This window comes from Cyprinus carpio, chromosome A7 (genome assembly GCF_018340385.1).
Source record: "Cyprinus carpio isolate SPL01 chromosome A7, ASM1834038v1, whole genome shotgun sequence".
Taxonomy (NCBI): domain Eukaryota; kingdom Metazoa; phylum Chordata; class Actinopteri; order Cypriniformes; family Cyprinidae; genus Cyprinus; species Cyprinus carpio.
In genome coordinates this window covers 17,813,014-17,837,656 of record NC_056578.1, presented here as the reverse complement: position 1 = coordinate 17,837,656, position 24,643 = coordinate 17,813,014, and the positions used below count along the sequence as shown (strand labels likewise).

General features: G+C 35.5%; 1 protein-coding gene and 1 pseudogene across 2 annotated transcripts; both read right to left on the bottom strand.

Annotated features, from left to right (window-relative positions):
* Positions 1–2,334: 2,334 nt before the first annotated feature.
* On the bottom strand, positions 2,335–11,870 carry LOC109044999 (annotated as a pseudogene).
* Positions 11,871–12,017: 147 nt separating this feature from the next.
* aqp9b (aquaporin 9b) lies at positions 12,018–23,022 on the bottom strand. Of its 2 annotated transcripts, none has more exons than XM_042760042.1 (6): positions 22,859–23,021; positions 21,519–21,645; positions 17,838–17,975; positions 17,094–17,212; positions 15,733–15,950; positions 12,018–13,438 (listed from the first exon to the last, which is right to left on the bottom strand). In XM_042760042.1, exons 1-6 carry the CDS (start codon positions 22,958–22,960, stop codon positions 13,270–13,272), a joined length of 873 nt encoding a protein of 290 aa, XP_042615976.1. In that variant the 5' UTR covers positions 22,961–23,021; the 3' UTR covers positions 12,018–13,269. The 2 variants fall into 2 exon arrangements, with proteins under 2 accessions (XP_042615976.1, XP_042615977.1); XM_042760043.1 differs by lacking the exon at positions 12,018–13,438 and adding an exon at positions 13,889–14,908 and having other exon boundaries at positions 22,859–23,022.
* Between the last annotated feature and the right edge of the window lie 1,621 nt (positions 23,023–24,643).

Here is a 24,643-nt window from a genome sequence, read left to right as displayed (position 1 = left end):
CAGTCAGTTTTGGGAGACTAATAAGAGTCATAAGCTATTTCAGAAATAAAAATAAGTTACATGGTATTCTAACGTTCCCCTTACGTTATAATAACGTTCCAAGAACGTTACTTTTTGGTTCCCAGCTTTTTGTTGTTGTTTATCGAATGTTATTCTAACGTTCCACTAACGTTTCCCTAACCTCTTTACTCCGGTATGTTCACCTCGCTGCTCGTCCGTAATCATCCACATTCGTGACCCAGTATAGTTACTGTATAAGCTAACCAGTATTATAAAAAAAATCTTGTTTTTATCTGTTATTGTTTAATAAAAATAATCTGAGCACATGTAAGATTAAATCTGTCCATTACGGGGTACCCAGATTTTACATTTCTTTAGCACCAAAAAAACTTAAAACACAATGTATAGTTTATAAAATATGACATTTATTCAAAGATCTAAAAAAAAGAATAAAAAATTACTTGACTGAAGGAAGGATATCAATAAGTTACATTAATTTCTTACCACTGAAGTACAGTAATAGAAATAGTGTTTAATGCTGGTGTTATAGCTGTTAGCTTTATGAAATGATCCGCGGTTCTGACGCTCTCCAGACGCGGAGAAACTCCGCCTTTGTTCATAACCACTCCTCTAGCCCCAGCTGGCCCGCTTTGGCCCAAGGTTTTCAAAAAACCCTGGCCGTTGGCCCCGAGGAAGCCCCGGCGAGGCACGATCAAGCCCCGGAAGTGACAGTGGAAACGCGACGGCGACTGGCCCTGGCGCGCACTAGCACGCCCGCTTTTGGCCCGACAGTGTAAACGCGGCTAATGACAGCACGCCCTCTGGGTCTAGCGATGTACCCAGGCCCCAGTGCTACCTCCAGTGTTAAACGGGAAAGGTATGAAAGTGAAATTCAAAGAAAAGAAAATGACATCAGATCTTGTTGCCGATCTACTAAAAACGTCTTTTTCAAGGCGCTCTTTTGCAGACAAAAGAGAAACAACTGAGAAAGGAAGACCTACTACACCCAAACTGGATTCGCTAATAAAGGCCAGCAAAGGTTTTGTGTGCCATTTCAAAGATTGCAACTATGAGTGCTATGAGTGGCTAACAGCTAGCACGGAGCACAAGTTATTTTGTTGGCCGTGTTTACTTTTTAATTCGAACAACGTAAAGGGATATGCCATGACAGATGCACGCACTTTATTTACAAGTGACAGGTGACTACTTTATTATGTGATGAGTATTGTGTCATGCACATTGTCATATTTTCCTAGTCTAGCCTATTGTTGAAATTGTTGATCAAAAAAACTTAAATACAATGTATAGTTTATAAAATATGACATTTATTCACAGATCTAAAAAAAGAATAAAACATTACTTGACTGAAGGAAGGATATCAATAAATTAGATTAATTTCTTACCACTGAAGTACAGTAATAGAAATAGTGTTTAATGCTGGTGTTATAGCTTTATTATTTTGATGAGTATTGTGTCATGCACATTGTTGGAGGTGTACGTGGTGCATTGGTAATACTGTGGTGTGTGGATTTCCAGTATTTGTACAGTTTTGCTGATGTGGGCGCGTCGTCATTTTAGAGTGACGTGAATGTGCATCGTGACCTGTGTATTGGCAGATTACTTTTACTGATCCATGTAGGGAAATTTACTCTGCATTTAACCCACCCTAGTCTAGCCTATTGTTGAAATTGTTGATCAGCTGTCATTGCTGTTGAGAGCCAGTGTGCGGCATAATATATGCATTATATGCATATGGCTGCGTTCGATGTAACAGAGATGTGTGAGATGTAATGTAGTTTACAGTTGCTTACTGAAGGCCCTGACTGAAACCCCGCAGTATGCCACTGATTATTAGTAACTCAAACCCCTTTATCTAAACCTCTACTTAACTGTCAGTCGCACACATACACCATGTTTGCATTTTTTTTAATGCTTTTAATTCGTGTTTGTAGTTCTCAACTGAATCATTGGTCAAAGTGCAATGGATTGTGGGTAATATTAGCCATTAGAGTGTGCACGGATCCACACTTCAAAAATTGACCTGAAACAGTAGACCAGCTGGGGACTTTTGGCATGCTCTTTTCAACTTACTATGCTTTGGGACACACTAATTATAATCTCACATACTATTTAGGATGGATAGTATGAACTTTGGGACGCAGGGTTTAATGTAGTGTCCCTCCTGATTGGCTGGGTTCCCCTTATGGGATTACATTTGTTTCACATATGCTTTAGACACTGGTCCTGCTGTTGGCATTCCCCATAGTGTCCGCTAGAGGACACCGCATCTTGTTCCTTCTCAGGGAAGCATGGTTACATGCATAACCCGAAATGTTAGCTGTGCTTCATCATCCTCCACCTTTGCTGCTGCTTCTCGCTCTTCTTTTCACAGCGCACAAACACCTTCTCCTGTGAAGGCTCAATATACATGTCTGTGGGCAAACCGTAGTTCTGACAAGAACAGAGACTGTTATGAGCTTCAGCCTAGGTAGTAATGATTTTTTTAATCACTTTTCTAAAAAGCCTATCCATGTCCTACAATGTCCACTAGAGGTCGCTATAATAATTTAACATGAAATGGAAGCATGACGACGTTTAGAACAGTTTGAAGCTTTTTGGTGTCTGCTTTAATTCATTCTTTGTGGGGTTTTTTTTTCTGTATTTCTCTACTTAACAGTAGTTGGGATATGATATTGTCTACAAACTTATTATCATGCCTGCTTCTGATGTATTGCATTAGTTTTTCCTCTTATTTATTTATCGATTCATCTTGTCCATTTTGATTAAAAACTGTTATACTGAGGCATTCAAGATCATTTAGATCATTAAATGCTGAATCCAGGCTCTTAATCTTTAGTCAGCATCTCTTTTACCTTTTTTTTCTATGTGAGTGTGCAGTTGATTCTATATGAATCTGTAGTGATTTGCTTTTAACACTTCCATCATCTGTGATGGAAAACTGTTATCTGTGTTCTCTCACACTTACTTCCTCTAGGTCTGTCCTGCTTTCACTGTGATCTTCCCCACAGTGAGCTGTGGTCCTCTGCTACTTTTGGCCCAAGGTATCATGGTCTTAACCGTGCTCTACATGTTTGCCCACATGGGGCTTCCCTCCCAGGTGAAGCTCATTATCATCAGGTCACCGATGTCAGTATCCAGTGATGAGGAACATAAAGGTCTTGTTACCTGAAATCTCTTCAACTCTGAGAAAGATGGAGGGGCAATTAAGTGATTGTTCAGGTTTACCTCATTCAATTTTTAGATTCCTATTATAAACAACAATTTGGTGAAAAAGCATTGTTCTCCTGGATGAGTAATTGTGTGCACATGCTTTTGTTCAACATGCTATTTTAGTCCATTGCATACTTCCCTCAGTGGCGGTTCTACATTGAATTACACCCTGGGTGAGACCACCTTCGAGCGCCACCCTAAAAAAAAAAAAAACATAACATAAGTGGAAGAGAAATGATATTTCTCAGTTGCACATATCCTACATTAGAGCATTTCAAATGCATATGTTATGCTATGTCCTCTGTAGTGGACACTAGGACTCAGTTGTATAAAAAATAAAATGACATGAAATTATATGTATAGGCAAAAAAGAATGGGATTTTTTTTTCAATCACCAATAACTTTTTGGGTTTCAGGATTTTTTTAACCAAAATTTGTATAAAGATGATTCTCAACTATGTTATGAAAGATATAATGAATTGATACACCATTTTACTTTATGCAATATGTGGGTAAAATGGCCATAAATTAATATTCTCATTCAATGCAATGTATCTATACACTGTATCTAATTTGCATATTAATGTGTTCTTGGAGCAACATTTAATGAAAAAAGAAGTGTAATAATTTGAGTAATAATTGGCAACATTTTAATATCTAATATTTCATAGGAATATTGATTATAATTTATTTCCATATTCACTTGTTGTGTCTCCCAAAATGCCTGATAAACATGATTTAAGTCCTCTACAGAAATCAATGCCCTGTTCTGTAACAGAAAGTCATTTTTTGATATGAAACCCCATAACGTTTTGACATAACGTCTGAGATGTTGGTTTATGAAATACAATTTGAAAAGTAGCACGATTTAAATTATAATTACACAGATTTGAAAAATTCTGTTTGCAAATTACAGGGCCAAACGTTAACCCAACTGATGGAAATAAATAATAACTGAACTTGTAACAGTTTTGTTGCAAAGCACCATATTATGGTGAAATTAGATCTTGTGTTTGTTGAGTTAAAACCAAATTATTGTTGTATAAGCATAGCAATCATCATAGCAAAAAGGCTAACAAACTTAAGAGTTATACCCACTAATTAACATTAGCCCTTCATTCATGACATGACATGGATGCCATAATAATCATACAGAGAGAACCTAGTTGCATACCTTTATCTTTTGCTCTTTTCTCCTCTTCTTCTTTTCTTTTTTTTTCTAAATTGGGCACCTGATGGCTTTGAACTTTTCCTTTCCATCTCTGTGTTTATTTGGCACTCGACAATCAACAGATTTCCCATACCCCCAACACTGTCACTCACGACCAGAAGTCAAGACTAAACCAAATCACCATGGTGACCACATAATCTATTTGTATTACCTATTTTTATTAGCCATTTCACACAATTTAGAAAAACAAAAATGCGCAGGAACTATAGGCTCGTATTTATATTAGTATGAATGCAATGTGCGTTATGTGGAAGAAAGTCGTGGTGTTACTGACTTTAGCCCACTAATTCCATTAGAGTATTGCTCTATACAGTGGATCCCACGTGTCCCGGTTAGAGAGACTGTGAAGGTGGGCTCGATTTTATCAGTTTGGTTGATGAACTGAATCCTGATTTGATAGTGAAACACTAATGAGAAGGAAAGTGATGGTAGATTAGAACTAGGGTGACCAAACGTGCCATTTTCCCAGGACACGTCCTGGCCAGGATTTCTATATTGCCTAAAATATCCAAGTTTTGGCTTTGTTTGCGCTGCACAGACCAATTGTTGCATGACAAAGTACCATAAGAGCTCTAGAGAGCAGATGGCTTGTGTTTTTGAATCGCTCTCACAGTACTTTGATGTCATACACCGATCGGTATGCTCAGTGCTGCTTCAAGTCCAACACTAATATGTACACGTATTTGCATTGCTTTGACCGTTCTCTGTAGATCCCACCTTCACACATCCCACATTAATCATACTTAAAACATTTTTTGATGATTTTTTCTAAAAAAAAATTTGTAAGACTTTTTAAATTTAAATAGTATTTCCCTATATATGTTTTTTGCAATTAAGAATATTTTAATTTGGGAGAGCAGTTTAACAGCTAGAAGACAACATCTCCCTTTTTACATAAGAGGAATTGACTGCTTTACACTTTTTTGAGTTGTTATAACTGTTTCTCACATTTATATGGCATGTGTGAACGGGTTTTGAGAAACAGTCTCTTGCTTGTGCCTGTGCAGACTTTCTTGATGTCATAACCCAAAGTGTTAGAGCAGTTCTTTCGGCAGTCCAGACAGTAGCCTTTATCGAAAGCTGTGTTGTCGCTGCACTTGTAGGCCATAATCTTTGTTCATGGCATTGGCCACATTTCACTGTCTGCTCAAAACCTAAAGTTAGATGGACACAAGACTAATAAACAGTAAATAATCATAGATTCACTTGTTTGGCTTACCACACTTGTCTGTCTAGATTTACTGTGGTGAGTTAGCAGTGATGGTAGCGCTCGGCTAAATTGTGATGCCATATCCACACTATGGTTCAGATGTTTTGGATCAGTTAGATTTTTGTTTCATTTAACTTTTATTCAGCATGGACACATGAAATTCATCAAAAGTGACAGAAAAGACATTTATAATGTTACAGAGTTCTATTTCAAATAAATTATGTTCTTTTGAACTTTTTATTCATCAAAGAATCCTGATGCATCATGATTTCCACAAAAACATTAAGCACCACAACAATTTTATTATTAATAATAAGCCAATAACAATAAGAAAAAAAAATTCTTGAGCAACAATTCAGAATATTAGAATGATTTCTGAAGGATAATGTGACACTGAAGACTGGAGTAATGAAAAATTCAGTTTTGCCTTTACAGGAATAAATTACATTTTAATTATATTGAAATAGAAAACTGTTAGGCCTATTTCAAATTGTAGTAATTCACAGTATTACTGTTTTACTGTATGCTTTTTTTATCTATCAAATGCAGCCTGGGTTTAAAGGGTTACTCCACCTCAAAATGAACATTTTGTCATTAATCACCCCCATGTTGTTCCAAACCTGTAAAAGCTTTGTTCGTCTTCGGAACACAATTTAAGATATTTTGGATGAAAATCCAAAATACGAGGCTTGTGACTGTCCCATTGACTGCCAAGTAAATTACACTGTCAAGGTCCAGAAAAGTATGAAAAGCATCGTCAGAATAGTCCATCTGCCATCAGTGGCTCAATCTGAATTTTAAAAACAAAAATAACAACTTTATTCAACAATTCGTCTCCAATGCGCTGCATTCATGCACTGTTTTCGTTTAAATCAAACCGTAAATACACATAGAAAATGTATCGTTGTGTCGCGGCTGACACAGAAGAGCGTATGCAGTTTGCGTTCAGCGGATATTCTCCAAAATGGCACTACGGTGATGCGGAGGGACACAGAGAAGACGAATTGTTGAATAAAATCATTATTTTTGTTTTCTTTGCATACAAAAAGTATTCTCGTTGCTTCATAAAATTCAAATTGAACCACTGATGGCAGATGGGCTATTCTGACGATGTCTTTCATACTTTTCTGGACCTTGAGTGTAATTTACTTGGCAGTCAATGGGACAGTCACAAGCCTCCCGGTTTTCATCCAAAATATCTTAAATTGTGTTGCGAAGACAAATGAAGGTTTCAGTCTGTAGTTGTTAAAAATAAGGATTTTGGGTCTGACTTTCTGCTTCAATTTTTCCCATAGGGATTTTTAATTGCATGAAGGCATATCTCAGTAGGATTGAGGAACCGAGCAGTGATTTGAAATAATTAAGTTGCCAGGATGACAGCTGCTTTTATGTGTCTGGAAAGCTTTTGTTATTGGTTAGCCATTCTCACAGTGTCAGTTATGCGATGTTTTTAATGTATCTCATTCTCCTTGTAATGTGACATTTAAGATATGAGGATGAACCTGTTCCTTCCTCTTTCGTGAATTTATCCATTCATTTATAAATCCAAGCAACTCACCCATAATCCCATACTGGGCAAAATGTGCATAAATGTTTTGCACGTGTAGCTGGCACCCTGGTTGAAATGATCCTCCATTGGGATAGAAGGCAAAGTGTGCAACAGGCTGTTTGATGCCTACACTGAGACCCATGTGCTCTTGGGTAAATGTATGGATGGCATCCACAAACCTAGCATCCTCAGGTGAGAGTCTTTCAGTATGAGACATTCCCTCAAACAATGGACCCGCAGGATCCAAACCTACAAGAACAAGACAAACTTAAACTGAATATATAGTTAATATTTAACATTAAGAAGGAATAAATGTTTTTGTCATGTTCAAGGAATTTGCTGAGAATGAAGTTCAAGTTTAAAGTTTTTTTTTTTTCCATATTCATATAATACCATTGTTTAATGATACATTCACAATGCTGACAAGACTGTTTCACCAGTAATTCTTCCAAAGGTTTTCTCAGAAACAGCTAGGTTACTCCCAGCAAACCCAGATATATGAGCTCCAAGGCTGTAGCCAATCCAATGCACTTTTCCCAAAGGGACTTTGAGATTTGAAATCCTGTTAGGGACACTCACATATTAATGCCTTGCAAGTGTTTTTTAAAAAATTTTGCCATTAGCAAACAAAGATGTGCACACTACATTTAATTTATTCAGCTAGTATGCATTAAAATGATCAATCCTGACAGTATGCATTTGTAATGTTACAGAAGACACTACATGTCAAAATGCTGCCTGTGATGCTATTAGCCCTGACAGCACTGATAATAATAAGAAATGTTTCTTATGCATTAAATCAGCATACAAGGATGATTTCTGAAGGATCATGTGACACTAAAGACTGGAGTAATGACTGCTGAAAATTCACCTTTGCCATCACAGGAATAAATTATTATTATTATTATTATTATTTATTTTTTTTTAATGTTATTTTTAATTGTAATTGTAAACTTTTACTGATTTTTTATCAAGTAAATAAGAGCATTTTCTTTCAAAAACATTTTAAAAAATACCCCAAAAAACCCCAAACCCCTCTGCATTCTACTGAAAGTCAAGTTCCATAAAAGATGTAAGGATGGTAGTGTTAAATTCTGCATCCATAACTGTAAAGATATTTGTATTCCCAAACTAACCCTCACCTCTAGCCATCTCAGCAGATGGGCAATGTCCTGTCCCACAATGCGTGTGTACTGCACAGCTATAGGGTAGTGCTGGTGTGCCAGAGTCAGCCAATCTGCAATCACTAAATTGATGCTTCCCTCTGAGCTCTTTAGTGCTGATGCCAGCCTGGAAATCCAGTTCTCCATCATTCCGTCCGAGTTTTTTTTTGTTTGTTTTTTTGATGAGCCTGCTGCAACATATCACATTTCTCTAGTTTTGTTAGTAAGTCAGTTTCGCCTTTACCAGATTCGAAATAACTCTGCTTAGCTGCTTGCAATCAATGCCAAGGTCTTCATGAGCTTTTGTACATTTGAACTATTGATGTGTTTTTATATTAAATCAATGAACTCAACATACCGACCAGCCATGAGGATGACTGCTATTGAAACCACAAGCATCCAGTGTGTGAGGCTTGAAGAGCTCCACTGTGCATGTATTATCTATGTTGCTGTCAGTGTAAAGCCTGAAGACTGATTTAGGTTCATAGGGCATCTTCATCCTCTCTCCAGGCTCAGTGTCTGTTAGTATGGTCACACACAAAAAAACTGAAGTTCACAGACAGTTCATTATTGTTGTGGTATCATTGTAGGTTATACAGTAATCCTAGGATATTTATATCTATATTTATATCAGCAATGCAAAAACCTTGCATTGAAATAAAGTTATAAATGAAAATAAGATGGGGGTGTTTAGATCATATTGAGCTGGAGTCAAGGAAAATAAAATGTTTATCCATCACTCTTGCCGATTAAATGAGCATGTTGAGAGTTGGATATGGCACGTCACATTTCTTAATTGCATAGAGCATTTATTGCATCAACATGTAACTTAAAATTTTACATGAAAGTGACCATTATAACCATGAGCTTACCACATCTTTGATGCATGTCTTGTAAAAACACTAGAACCAGATGAGATTCCTACTATTTGACCACCTGTTTTAGTGTTTTCCTATGCAAACATATATTTTAAAGGGACGTTAGGTTCTGTCTCTGCATACATTGACTGAGGAATTGATCTCTCTGCCAGGTTATCATGATATGAAAGGTCAGAAAACCCAAGCGTTCCAAAAATCTGAACCTGAAATAATATGAAACAAATGTTCCTTTTAAGTGTCTGCTGTTTTTTATTTATCTGAGATAAATGATAATGATACACTTCAAATAAAGTTTTAACTTGACATTTTGATTTAACTTATTTAGCAGTGATGTAATATTTGCATGTGAAAAATGTGCATGTCAAGCAAGGGCAGTGTGTGAATGTGAAGTTATTTATTTCTCTTTCAGTATTAAGCCTTTTAAGCTTTGAAACACAGCCTGCACTTTATTTATAAAACATTATTTACTGCAAGCTTTAACCATTTACATCACCAGGACTTAAATGAGACATGATGACTGCTATTGCAAATCCATGTCATCCATTATATTTTACTTTAACAATGAGCATCAGTAGCACCTCCTGCTTACCTCATATACCATATTTCGCCAATGTACATTATCCCTTACTTAATCACTTGCAATGCTGTTTTAGACCACACTGCATTATACATCCAATACACTGATAGACCACTCAATATATCTTCTTTTGTGTTCTGCACAGGAAGTCATGCAGGATTGGGACAACATTTGGATGAGTAAACAAAATATTTGGGTACTCCTTTAAAATGATCTTCTGAGAAACAGTGAAGTACTTTATTCACTAGGATATACATGCACTATATGTTATGGTGTGACAGAATGTGGTTTACAATTAAGCTTTGTGGAAATATGCTTGCAGAGAAAAACAGTATAGTATGTGTGGAGGTAAGCAGGAGGTATTAAATATTGTGTTCTGCAAAAAAATTAAAATAATAATAAAAAAAATCAGATGGATTACACCTTTAAGATAAGCATAATTAACCCTCACCTGCTCTGTTACCCCGAAATTTCCTTCCATCAGTCAGTTGAGAGATGATCAGACAGCAGGACGCTAAGCGTCTTCATGTTCAGGCCACTTCAGGAGCCCACACAGATCATCCAAATATTTACTCCTTTTAAGAGACCACTGTGAGGCAGGTGATTATTAAACAGATATTGAAACTGTCTGAGGGGAGCGATCAGTAAATATTGGGCCAGAGGAACAGTTACTTAGAGGAGATGTTTGTTAGGGGAGGGAGCTGCAGTTCAAACCAGTTTATTTGTAATCTAGTTAATTAACTAGTTCTAGATAAAATGCTGACAATAAGTATGTGTCCGTGTTCTGTCTGTCTGTCTATCTATTCGTCTATACGATGAATGGAAGGATGGGTTGATAGAATAACAATACAATAAAATAACACACCATAGAATGTGAAGGCGATTGAGTAAACAGGACAGAGAGCTGCATCTTTGTGTGTGTGTGTGTGTGTGTGTGTGATGTATGGTTTGTGTATACCCTAGATGGCAATATCCAAAATCCTTGTATTTGAGGGGACATTTTTTGATCCCAATGAGTAAGCTTGTAAAATAAATCATATACATTTTTTATTTTTATTTTTGAAAATCTAAATGTGCAGATGTTTTTTTTGTGAGGGTTAGGGGAAGGGGATAGAAAATACAGTTTGTACAATATAAAAATTACGCCAGTGGAATGTCCCCATGAAACCCGGTTTGTGTGTGTAAGCTCTTTTATCATTTTATCCTTGTTAGATGTCATTTAAGACTCATTTCTGTTCAAAAAATGTTTCCGACTGATTCTCTGATTCCAACATTAAAATATGTTATGTATAGGTTATAGTAATTCTGTAGGTTAAGAGATAATTCAATAGGTTAAGTAATTCTTCTCAACGATCATGCTGTTGATGATTTTCTAAATTCTAATCAACTTTATACATTTTACCCATGCAACATGTTGCAATTGAGTTGTTTCATAGAATGGTTGGCTGATGAACATATCATAATCCAGTTAGCAGAAACGGATGGCATATATGCATAAACTTAGTGCACTCAGTGAGCTGATGTTGATGGTCAGAAAGTGATAATGATTAAATCAGGTCAGATAGTTGTGCAGATAAATGCGGTCTGAACTGTTTATTTTATTGTTTGATTTTATTGTTCTTTCTCCTCATTTTTAATGCTATTTAAGGGATAGTTCACCCAAAAATGACAATTCTGTCATCATTTACTCCCCCTCAAGTTGTTCCAAACTTGTTGTTTCTTTCTTCTGTTAAACACAAAAGAAGATATTTTGAAGAATGTTGGTGACCAAACAGTCAAAATGCTTTGGAAGTCAATGGCTACCGTCAACTTTTTGGTTACCAACATTCTTCAAAATATCTCCTTTTGTGCTCAACAGAAGAAAGAAACTCATACAGGTTTGGAACAAGTGCAGAGTGATTTTGTACATCTGATGTGGTTTATCCACAGGTCTTCTGTTCAGACCGAATATGTTGAGGTGAATTAATGATTCTCTAAGTAAATTAATTGACAAATGTAATATGTGTACAGGTTGGCAAACATCGTTGCCATTATCTAAGAAGGTACGTTTGATGTGTAGTGTATTTCAGGGCAGGGCTAAACTGACTGTGATGCAATAGAATACAGACATATAGGAAATAGTGGCTGCTGTGTTCTAATCCTCATTCACACGAAAAAATACATGAAATATGTGTAACAGTATGTTTATTTAATTATGTCTACATTAGTAGAATGACAATACTATTTTCAACATTTTGAATGGAGTAATTAATAAATATTTCATTTATGAGAGAGCAAGTAAACAAATCTGAACCTGAAAGATAAAATATTGGAATATATAACAGAATCATTTTGAATTGTACAAACAACTGCTTATAATTCAAGTGCTGATAAATAAATTACAATGTTTTTAAAAAGGGGGGAAAAACACATGAAATAAAAAAAAAAATTCACAAACAATAGCTACGAAATACCTACTGAAGCTGTGACTGATACATTAAAATGATCACGTTATGTGATATTATACACAATACTGCTCCTGTTTATTCTGATGCAATTATTTTCTTCAACGGTTTGACACATTGTCGGATAAATACACATTTATTTCTTCTTAAGCTTATATATAATAGTTTGTTGCACATTTATTTTTAGCATGCATTGCAACATTCATTCTGTTACCTCATGCATGTTACCTTATCAGCAGTTATGCATGCAGTACATGTATTGATTCATCCTGACTTAATAGTTTACAGACAAGGAGACCTGTTCGTCTTTGAGTAAAAAGAGTGGAAAGTAATGCACCCTCTTCTTTCATTTCAGTGAGAGAAAAACATCTGTCTGCTTATGGCAAGATATAGGGTTGTCAGATGTCTGTGAAAGTTCAGATAAGTAGGATTAGTAGGAGGATTAGAAAAAGGAATGAAGGAAAAATTAAAGGTACTATCCTGAAGTGGTTCAACTCTCTCTGGCTGAGGCATGACAACCTGCATTGGCTGTATCTTAAGGGAAAGTAAACCTGAGAAACCAGTCAAAAATTTTGATTATCTCTATACATTCCAGAGTTGGTAATGTGGAGGATCTGTTAGCACCTGTAATCTGTTACTGGCATGGGTGTGACAATTATTTATGGTAAATACTCATAAACTGTGGATGCTTTACATTAAATACCTGATTGTTTCTGTTGTCGCTATATGTTGATAGAATGAATGGTGATCTTTGGAAATGTTCTATAGTTAAACTTTTTAAGAACATGGGGAAAAAAAAGCTAGAATTATGGATAATCAACACTTGCTGTCTTTCATAGCTGCTTGGTTTCATGAAATTACTTGGCAAAAGACCCAGAAAAGAGATCTAGAAGAAAAGTCAGAAAGGGGGAGAGTATGTAGAAATAGCAGTGCTTTTTGTTTGAGGCCTATGGTGAAGAAAAAGATACCATACTTTCCCTCTCCTTCTAGTTTACGGTATTCAATTCATATTTATCTTTGATGCTGTTGTCGTCTTCAAGATTCTTCTCAGGCTCGGGGTGGTGCAGCTCAATCATCAGGAAGTAGATCACTGCCCCAAGCACACCACCCACCATCGGCCCCACCACTGGAACCCACCACCAACCATTTCCAGCCCTGAAGACACATGCACGGCACGGATGAGAATAAAGTCAGGACTGGGCAAAATTCTGAATGTAAGTATTCTAAAGAAAATTTTCAATTAGAATTTTATTAGCCACACATAGAGTATGGAAAGTCAGAGTTCCAACTGGAATGACAGGAAGAGGAATTTACTGAAATTCAAAGAAATTCAACACGGTCACACGAGTTTTATAAAACTTTCATTAGTCTATCACAACAACCAAATTGGCAAGAACAGATCACTTTTAAGTTGTTTTTGTTTGTTTGTTGCTTTAAATATGTATATATATATATATATATATATATATATATATATATATATATATATATATATACACACACACACACACACACACACACACACACACACACAACCGTTTAAAAGTTTTTTAACATCACTTATCCTCACAAAGGTTGCATTTATTTGATTATAAATACAGTAAAAAAGTTATATGTTACATATTATTGCATATTTAAAAATATATATTTTTTGTTAATAACAATTTTCTAGGCAATTTATTCCTGTGATGGCAAAACTGGGTTTTCACCTGCCATTACGCCATTCAGTGTTGCATGTTCCTTCAGAAATCAAATGTGTTTATTGTCACTTTTGATCAATATAATGCATTATTGCTCAATAAATTTATTAATTTCACTACAAAGATGCAGATTTCATGCAATGACATTCAGACATGTTTAAGTGTTTTAAGTGACCAAATATTGCACAAATTGTCCAAATACTTTTTTTTTTCAAAAAAATTTGCATATTGAGAATTTATATCTAATGTTTATTAATGGGACAAAATATCTCTGTGAAGTAATATTATAACCTCAGTTCAAATTTGAAACTGAATTAGATTTTAAAAGGTATTCTCAATCTAATTTAGGACACACAAGGAGACAGGACAGCCATGATTGTTACAAAAATTAGTGGTTGGGAAATGCCTTTACATCACAGGTGTATCTTGAGTTGAAGTGTTGTTTAGCAGCCAGACTGGTGGACGATGTCAACAGTGTTGGAGTCTAAAGACACTAACGCATTTATTGTAATGTGTACTTAGTGTCACTCTAGTGCTCCCCGCCTGTAGCACTCTTTCCCTCCCTCAATCCCTTGATCCTTTTATAGGCTACTGAGAATACAGCTGCTCTCTGTCCTTGAACCTTCTCTACAAACAGGTTGGCAAAGGTAACTGTAAACAAATGTATTGCCACTGCATGCAGACACTTCGCTGAACTAAACTTAAGTAATCTTCATGTAAATGTACACTTCATGTAATCTTCAGTCTTCCGGTTTATATGTACATGCTTGTTTGTTGCAATTATAGCACCAGAGCCATTTGCCCTCAGGTGACCCCTAATATGTTTTCAAGTTGGAAGAAAAATTAAGCAGACAGATCAAGCATTTCCTTATGTAGGCTACTGATATGTGATTAGCTCTTCCTGGAAGTCATCCTGTGTCTGTAGCTGTAAAATGAAAGATAAAAAAGTAAAGGGCTGAATAACTAAATATACAATAATATTTGACATCTGAATGACCAACTGACCAATTAGAATTAAGTATCTTATATAGACGTAATATATCACAGTAATGCAAAACTGGAATATGCCAGCTATGCATCAAGAAGTCAAAGGCTACAGTGTTTTGGAGGGTTTTTTTCTGCTGACGTGTGATTCTAAACAGCAGTATTGTATTGCATATGTTAGGCAGTTATTTTATTCAACACTTTCGGCACATCCTTTCGGTGTAGAACTGTGCACAAACTCTGACTCTTTTCGCTGTTGAAGAGCTGCAACAAAATCTCTCTTTAAAAATGACGTAGATAATTGTGAGAGCTAGAAACAGAGTTTAGTAAAAGACAACTTTTTTTCCTTTAATAAGAATAAAACACATCCTGTGTTTGACTGTGCCACCTTGAATATTCATGCAAGGAGAATTCAGGCTGCCTCACGTAAATTTTTAAAATTGGTCAAATATGCAGGAGATACACAAATTCATTTAAAAATTAATTTGCTCTGTCAGAAGAATGGTGAAAGGCCTTTGCACTTAAGAGTTTCAAAAAGTACGTTAGTTGGTTGTGTGCCTCTGTTTCTCACATGCTGGTTGACACTTTTGACATATATATATATAGATACATGATAACAGTTCTAGCTGCATTGTGTTATTATACACACCCTCTGAAAAAACCTTCCTGTTACAGCATAAGCAATAATACAGATAAGGAAAGAAGCAGAAAATCTGAACAAACAATAAGAAAAAAAAATGTTAATGCAGAGGGGGTTTTCTGTACCTGAACACATCTAGTCCCCATCCTGCCATAGCAGTGAAGAGCCGAGGTCCCAAGTCTCTGGCGGGGTTGATGGGATAGCCGCAGTTCAGCGCCATGGACACTCCAATAGCCAGGATGCTAAGACCAATAACCAGTGGCTCCATTCCTTTAGGGGCCCCAATATTCTTGTTATCTACAATGGCTAAAATACAAAGGACCAGGGCACCTGTGCCAATCACCTGTAAATATATGCAAAATATTCTCTCATGGAAGCTTGTTTTACTTCAGAGCAAAAATTAAATTGATAAATGTTTAAATATTAAGGTCAGATTGAGAAATTTAAAGTTATTTTTAGTTATAATTCTAACTAACTAGTTATTTTTATTCTTGAGATGGAAATGGGCTTTCAAAGATGTCCGCCAGAGATTTATATGCTTATAATTTATATTTACTGTTTCCTCCTTTTAATTTCCCTCTTAAAACACAACAGTCTATAAGCCAAAGCACAGGCTTTAAAGGGAACATCGGATGCAAAATTCACTTTTACATGGTGTTTGCATATAAATGAGTCTTAGCAGTGTGTGGACACAACCACCCTAAAAGGATGATAATCCATTCACTTCTCTTTTTTTAATCCCCAAAAAACCTAAACAGTCTCAATTATCATGTTTTTTGATTTTCTGAGCAGTATGACATCATATTGCTCAGGCCGCGCCCATGACCGCTGATGGACTGTCCCGTATTTGCATATTTCCACCCTCAGACAGTTGTTCTAAAGCCACTGGAAGGAAAGCCTGCAACCTTTATCCAAAAAAGCGTAACAGCTAATGCTAACACTTCCACTTTGGCAGTATGCAGGGAAGGGTTATTTTTTGAATGGATGTCAGTGGAGGAGATGCTTCACTACGCTGAATAAACTGCTTTTGTGAGGAAACAGCTTATCATTTAATGAATCGACAGCCTATCGGCTAACCTTCAACTTGTTTGCCATTAAACAAAATAGTTTTGGATTAAACTATTTTTAGAGTTTTTTAAGAGAGGTCACGGCACTTCTCTTTCATTTCTATTCGTAAACAGCCATTGAGTGTCGCACAACTCTGACTGAAAATCAATGAAAATTTAAAAAGACATGCACCTAAATGGGTCGCTGTGAACAAAGCTGTTTTTGACAAGGTAAAACTGTTTTGTTTTACACAACCATTGAGGAATTTTAACCAAAGTACATTGCAGACATTTCATGAAGACCCCAAAGAATCATACCAACTTGTGGAAAATTGGCATCCGATGACCACTTTAACATTGGAGTGTTGTTTAATTTTATTGTATAATCACTAGTGAGATTATGTGATATTTCAAATAATGAATTACTGTGTTTCACTTACCTGATCAATTAATCCATTTAACAATGATAGATCTTCGCGTGGATATGAGGCAAAGATACCTGCTGTGGCATTTTCACCATTTACAATCCGTTTTCCATCAGCAAAATTTGCAAAGGCACCTATGGATTTTTTTTTAGGTATTTTATGCAGAAAAAAATTTAAATTAGTTGCTTCAAAGGACAGAATATAAGTAGTCAAAGGACAGAAGATTAGTCAGAATCTTTCAGCTAGAGAAAGATTTTAGAATAAGAATTCATAGTAATTAGGATTCATAGAATTTCTATCTTAATCTAACAAAGATCAAAACAAACCAGACAAAAAAAAATTTTAGTTTGAGTTGTGCGTCTCTGTATATTGTGTGCATGCCTAATGTCATGCCTAAGGTCATGAAACCCTAACCCACATTTTTTTATATGTTAACAGTACAGGTTGCACTGAAAACAATGATATCACTTTTTATGTTTATTATTGAGGGGAAGGTTATGTTTGTAATTTCGTTCTTTCAGTTTAAAAAGCAAAACTGAACCAATGTCATGAAATGTGAGGTACATGAGTCAACTTGGAGTTGTGACTGACAGGAAAGTAATAGTCTGCGCCATCGGTTTCTATGCTTTTCACCAAATTATTAATGAGAATGAGCTCATTCAATCCAATCACTGCGACCAGTGCTAAAACAACTATCATTTTAAAAACTTTTAAGAAGTCTGTCTTAAAATAAAAAATAGAAGTGCACTGAAAACTTACCATAGTACAGACAGAAGACAGCACAAGACCCCACAAAGGCACCTAGAAATTGGGCTACCACATAGACAGGAAATTTCTTTAATGGGAGTTTCCCCAAGACAACCATAGCCAGAGAAACAGCTGGGTTTACATGTCCACCTGCAATAAGATGCAACAGTTGAGAGACTGCAAACTTTTGATCACAGCAAAGTATCTGTATTGGTTTTAGTGGTCCATTTTTGTATGGTGATTTTGTATTGATTGAGGTTTGCATAAAAGCATGCTGAGGTTTTTGTTGTGCAGATCATCTATTGAAATCAAAAGAGCACACTGTGTCATTCATCTCACAGTTATGATGTGCTTTCTCTAATTGCTATATACTGTAGGTATATGTACTCTCACTTTCCCTCTCTTTAATCCAGACCTTTCCTCATAAACACTGGCTACAAAAACTATTTGAGATAGTTAATGGGAATTGGGTCTGACATAATCTGGCTAAGTCCTCAGACATCACCGCATGGCTTAGGAGTACCTCAGCTTTGACACAAGAGCATTCAGGCCTGCAGAACTGTCTCTGACCGCACTATACACTCCTCTTCAGAATGGAAAACACTGGCCTTTCCTGACCCACATAACGGTTTCTCAAACATTTGGTAGATTATTAAATGCTGATGAAATTAAAGATTTGCTCATTTTTCTTGATTTCAGTTTTGACCCATGATAGTCATTAAGCAGGAAGCCATTCCTGTTGTTTGGGTCTTTCGAAGAATCTAAAAAGCATCATAACAAACAATATTGCACATTAAAACGCAACTGATTGGCTAAGGTAAAATATTTTTTGTCAATTTTGTTAAAAACCAGAATAAAAAAAAAAATCATGTCTCCCATCATGTTTTCAATGTACATGCTTCCACTAGGTTTAATTTTTAGGAAGCATGGAGTGTTGTTTCATTTTTATGCTGATGACACCCAAATGTGACCCTGGACAACAAAACAAGTCATAAGGGTATTTTTTTTTTCGAAATTGAGATGTATACATCATCTGAAAGCTGAATAAATAAGCTTTCCATTGATGTATTGATGTATAGGACAATATTTGGCCGAGATACAACTATTTGAATATCTGGAATCTGAGGGTGCAAAAAAATTCCCTTTAAATTTGTCTCAGGCAGTTCTTAGCAATGCATATTAATAATCAAAAATTAGGTTTTGATAAATTTACGGTAGGAAATTTACAAAATACCTTAATGAAACATGATCTTTACTTAATATACTAATAATTTTTGGCAAACAAGAAAAAATCGATAATTTCGACCCATACAATTTTTTTTGGCTATTGCTAAAATTATACACCAGCGACTTAAGACTTTGTGGTCCAGGGTCACAAATCTGTTTACCTTTAAAACACAATGACAAGAAGGGTTTAGAAACATTGCTTGCATGCTTAGCTGATGTAAGATCTTGGATGTCTAAAAATGTTTTGCATTTAAATGAGGGAAAAGACGGAAGCGATTGTCTTTGGACCCTGTGGGTAAAGGAAAACCACATTTTAAATGTGGTCATTTAAACTCTTATATCAAACCAATGGTGAAAAATTTGGGAGTTCTTTTTGATTCCTCCCTTAAGTTTGACCAACATATTAACTCAGTAGTTAAGTCATGTTTTTCCATCTGTCAAAATTAAATCATTTCTATCTTTTAAAGATCTTGAGAGAGTCATACATGCTTTTGTTTTATCATGTTTGGACTATTGTAGCTCCTTGTATATTGGACTACTCCAATCCTTCATGTCACTGCTTCAAATGGTTCAAAATGCCACAGTCAGATTTTTAACAGGAGTTTGTAAAAAAGAACACATTACTCCAATTTTAATGTCTCTTAATTGGTTACCAGTGCGTTATAGAGCTGAATTAAAAATTTTGCTGTTTGTTTTTAAGTCCTTAAATGGTCTGGCACCTTCTTATTTGTCAGATCTTGTAAATGTGAATAGGTCTTCCAGATGTTTGCGATACTCAGACAGTATTACTCTGTCATATCCAAGATCAAGACTGAAGTTGAAAGGTACGTGCTTTTACAGTGGCCGGTCCTAGGCTATGGAACAGTTTTCCCTTATCTGAGAGATCTACATCTTCTGTATATGATTTTAAAAAGTTACATAAGTATCTTTTTACTCTTGCATTTAATTCATTATAATACTTGGTCTCATTTTAACTTATATTTAGTGTATTATTATTATTATTATTATTATTTTAATTTTTATTTTACCTTTCCTCTTTTGTAAATCACAGTGGTCAACTCTTGTTGTGTTTATTTGTGTTTTAAGTAAAAGTAAAGAAATTAAATGAAATGAAAAAAAAAACAATACTATGAAAGTCAATGGCTACCGTCAACTGTTTGGTTATTGAAAATATCTTCTTTTGTGTTCAACAGAATAAAGAAACTCATACAAGTTTGGAAAAACATGATGGTAAGTAAATGACAGGCCAGTGCCAATACCTGACTTTCACCTGGGACATATGCTCCAGAAAAGCTCGTTAGTTCAATACTGTAGTCATCATCACAGCATGTAGGATTATCACAGTCATGTGGACTGCTGGGCTAACCAACTTATTCATGCACAAAAGCACACTTTAGACTACTTTTACTGCAGAACTCTATATTTAACGTCACATACATACATTTATATATGGCTCTGTCTCCTCTTGTGACACAGTGAGAGGAAGGAACTGCTGGCAACATATGATGAGGAAACACTATTTACCTGCATACATATGCATATCTATAGACTGACACGTAATATGTATGCCCATGACATCACTTTTTTTGCAAATTTGCATTTTTGTGGTTTACATAGAAACGATAACGGTACGGTAACGGTATATCTGTCTTGTGTCCCACTGTGTTAATGCAAGGCAACTTCAATGGTAAGCTTTTAAAGAAATTCCAAGAATCATCTGCATTATTATAACACATTATAATAAAAGCTTCACTTCACCATAATGAATTGTTTTAATGAAGGCCAGACATATATGTCCAATCTGGTTTATCATACTCAACACACACCTCCACTTGACACCAAGCCTTATGCAAGATTTAAGAGCATGTAATTGACCTATCATTACCATCACTGCTGTACATTTTTGAATGTCAGAGAAACAGAGCGCATCAAATACAATAAGCACAAGGCTTCCCCTCTCTATTATGTCGTTCATTAATCCTAACATTTGTAAGCATAAGTCTGAAGTAAATCCACCTTTCACGCTCTCTCTTTAGGGTCAAAGGTCAAGAAGGAATACTCTGTATGGGGTATATTTGATCCAGCTGTCTAAGGCTTATTACTGCATGAAAGGCTTTTTCTACCTCACTAGCCATTTTACTGCTGTGACCAGATTTCTTGAGAGAATAAATGCACATAAACTGCAATAAACTGGGCTGTTTGTTTAGATCATGGATATTGTCACGTTGCATATGGCAAGTAGGTGGCTTGTGTGTAGATTGAACATTGCATGTTTCGTTGATCATGATCAAAGATCACAAACAACAGTGAAAACAGTCCTGATGGATAGCTAAATATGACCTTTGAAATGAGAAGATCCTTTGAACTGCAGCTGTCCCAGACTAGTGCTTTTCTTTATTAAATGCATTTTTCATGCATTCATCATTTAAAAGTAGACTTCTTTATTTGCCAGTGTGACCATGTTACCTGACACGCCTCCTGCCATGTACACAGCCAGCATCACCCCTAGAGTAAAGCCAAAGTGGATGGTGAGATTTTCTCCTTGTTTTTCTCTGCTGAGAATAGTCTGGGCCACTGAACCACAACCAAATAGCTGCAAACAGGAAATGGGCAGAGAGAAGACAATTTAGACAATTAGTAGAAAAAAAGCTACCGTCAAGATAAGAAAAGCACTCTTGTTGTGAAGCACTTATTCAAAACTAATTAGTAGGACAGTTTGTTCAAAAGCTCAGTCCATTATGGTCAGGGCGGCAACCCAAAGCAACAAAATCCGTCATGTTGAATCAGAATCTTGTCATGCAATTAACGCCAGTAGAATACACTGTAGAAAAAGCCTAAGTGTATTTCATGTTTTAATATCTAAATTAAATAATTGAAGTCAAAGATTGTGATATTACTCAAATCTTCAGGTACTAAATTTTTGAAGTAAAATGTACTTCTCTTCACTCTGTATTGGATAAGCTGTCAAACCTGACATTAAAACTATTATGAAACAAAACAATTCAATACAATACAAACATTAAAATTAGTCAGTTAAAAAATGAATGTATAACATTTATCAATCATGTGACAGCATCTGGTGTTCATGAAAAAAAAAACATTTTTTTCCTAAGAACAGGACGATTTCTTTATTTTATAGTTAACCCTAGGCTGAATGTGTTTTCAGTGTGGTTTTATTGTGTTCACTTGTTTATACAAGAGCTATAGCAAAAAATTGAATTATTGGGATAGTTTTTTTATATATATATTTTTAATGAAGGTTTTGAATCAGGTGCTTAAAACTAACATAATTTTTTTTTTTTTTTTTTTTTTAATGACCTGCCAGAGAAATGGAGCGTTTACGTAATTGGACTAAAACTTTGTAGTTACTGAGATAAAGCCCTTCACAGAATATCATAGCCATATGCAATTAAATAGCCATTAGAACTGATCAATAAAAAGCATAAATAAGAGACACTTTGTTAGACCACATGACCACAGGGTGTTGCATGCAAATGCAGTGCATTTAGGCTAAATCATTATGTGGTCACACATAGGACTATAGCTATTATGACAACAATTATATGTGGTCACGCGTTTATAAAACGGTAAGTGCTTCCTTAAAATGAAAGAATATCAACATTTAAACCAACCATATGACAAGAATTAAATAAGTTGACAGACTGATTCATTATTAAAACAAAATTTTGACACAAAACAGTCAAGTAAACTTGCAATATCCATCATAATTCTAGTGCATTTACAATAATAAAACTGTTAATCTCAGTTTACTTGGTCCCTGAATTCCCGACAGGCAAAAGACTTACTATCAATACGAATGTCCCCAGCAATTCCGCCAGAAACTCTCTGATGATGTCCCGCCTCACGGTGCATCTCTCCCTCAAATTTCTAATGTGTTCGAGCTCCATACTTTCCCTCGACAGCTGAGATGTGATGTCTGGACAGACAGCTGAAGGGCTGATCTAGCTGGAGTTTAAGTCTTTAACCTTCCCCGCCCCTCCTGCTACTCACTGACATGACAGGTTGGTGGTTCCTCTTTGCTCACACTTCATCCATCCTGTTCATGCTGAGAGAAATACGAGAGTCAGAGCAACTAGTAGAAAATATCATTACCTATGTTTGCGAAAATGTAATTCTACAGAAGCGACGTTAGAAATATTAGACTCGGTTAAATTCACATAATCTTTATTGTTTTTGTTTGTTTGTTTGTTTTTTAAATCGTAATTTATGTATTAAATGTATTAACAGAAGAGTTGTTGCAGTTAAAAGTTGACCAAGTATGCTATAAAATACATTTCTACAATATAACGCAAAAAATTGTTTTCTCCAGATCTAATCTAAAATAAAATATGCAAAAACTATTGTCATTCATTAAAAAACTATTAACTTTATTAATTAATGTTGCTGTTTTGTGGAGCTTTTAAAAAAGTTAAAAGGTGAAGAAAATGCAAAATATTACTTTTCATTTTAGTATATACATTTCAGAATATATGAAATAAATTGTGGCGCAATCTTTATTTGTTGGATTTTTTATGAAATCAGCTTGAATACAAACTTATATTTCTTGCTTTCTGTAAATTTCTAGAGCGCGTTTTTTACATTAAATTAAAAACCATATATTTTAAATCGGCCTCCATATACAATACCCAATAGACCTACACAATGAACAGTAAATACGCACACAACACGTTGGCTGAAGACTCATCCTCAATGCAAAAGCAACAGCAACAGTTAAATAGCCTACAAAGTCTTGGTTTATTTTATTCTCTAAATACAACATATTTTATATGTTTAGTTTACTTGTTTGCTAATCAATGGGATTTCTTATTTTTGTTTATTTCTTATTTTTATTTCCAGTTCTCATTCGGAGATGCACATTGCAGCACAACTTCAACTTGTAATACGTATATTTGTCCACCGGGCAGCGCTATTTGACAAATTAAATAGCAGTTTATCAAGGATGGCCAGAGTTTGACGGTGGTGTCCCGTGACTGTGGGTACAGACTGTGGAAATAAGAAGCGATAGGATGGTAGCGGTATGTTTTGTTTGCATTAATCACTGTCACTTGTTCTGGGGTGTCGTCTTTGATGTGAGGCAGACACTGTCAGTGCTGTGAAATGAGGGGGATGTGCTGATGGAGAAAAAGCACCCCAGTGGGTTCTAACAAATTATAACACCCCATCCCCTTCATCATCTTAACAACCCCTCAGCTCTAGCATGTCACACATGATAACTGCTATCACTCAGCCTGCCCATTAAAAAATGTTTAAGTTTTAGTAGGCCTATATATGTAGCCAATTTAAGTGTGCATGACATAAAACTTTTTGGACTGCAAGCCTTGCCTTTGCAGGTCATCATACAGAACACCTAAATGTGTTCAGTCCATTCAGACAGTTCACTAAATCAGTTAGAGTTTTCTATGTAGCTACGTATTTTCCCAAATTAATTGTTTAATATTTATTCATTCATTTATTCAGACAGACAGACAGACAGACATAATATGTTTATTTATGTAGTAATAACAGAATAGCATATTTTATGATAGGACTGAGAGGTTAACATTATTATGGTTGCATAAACAATAAGGCTT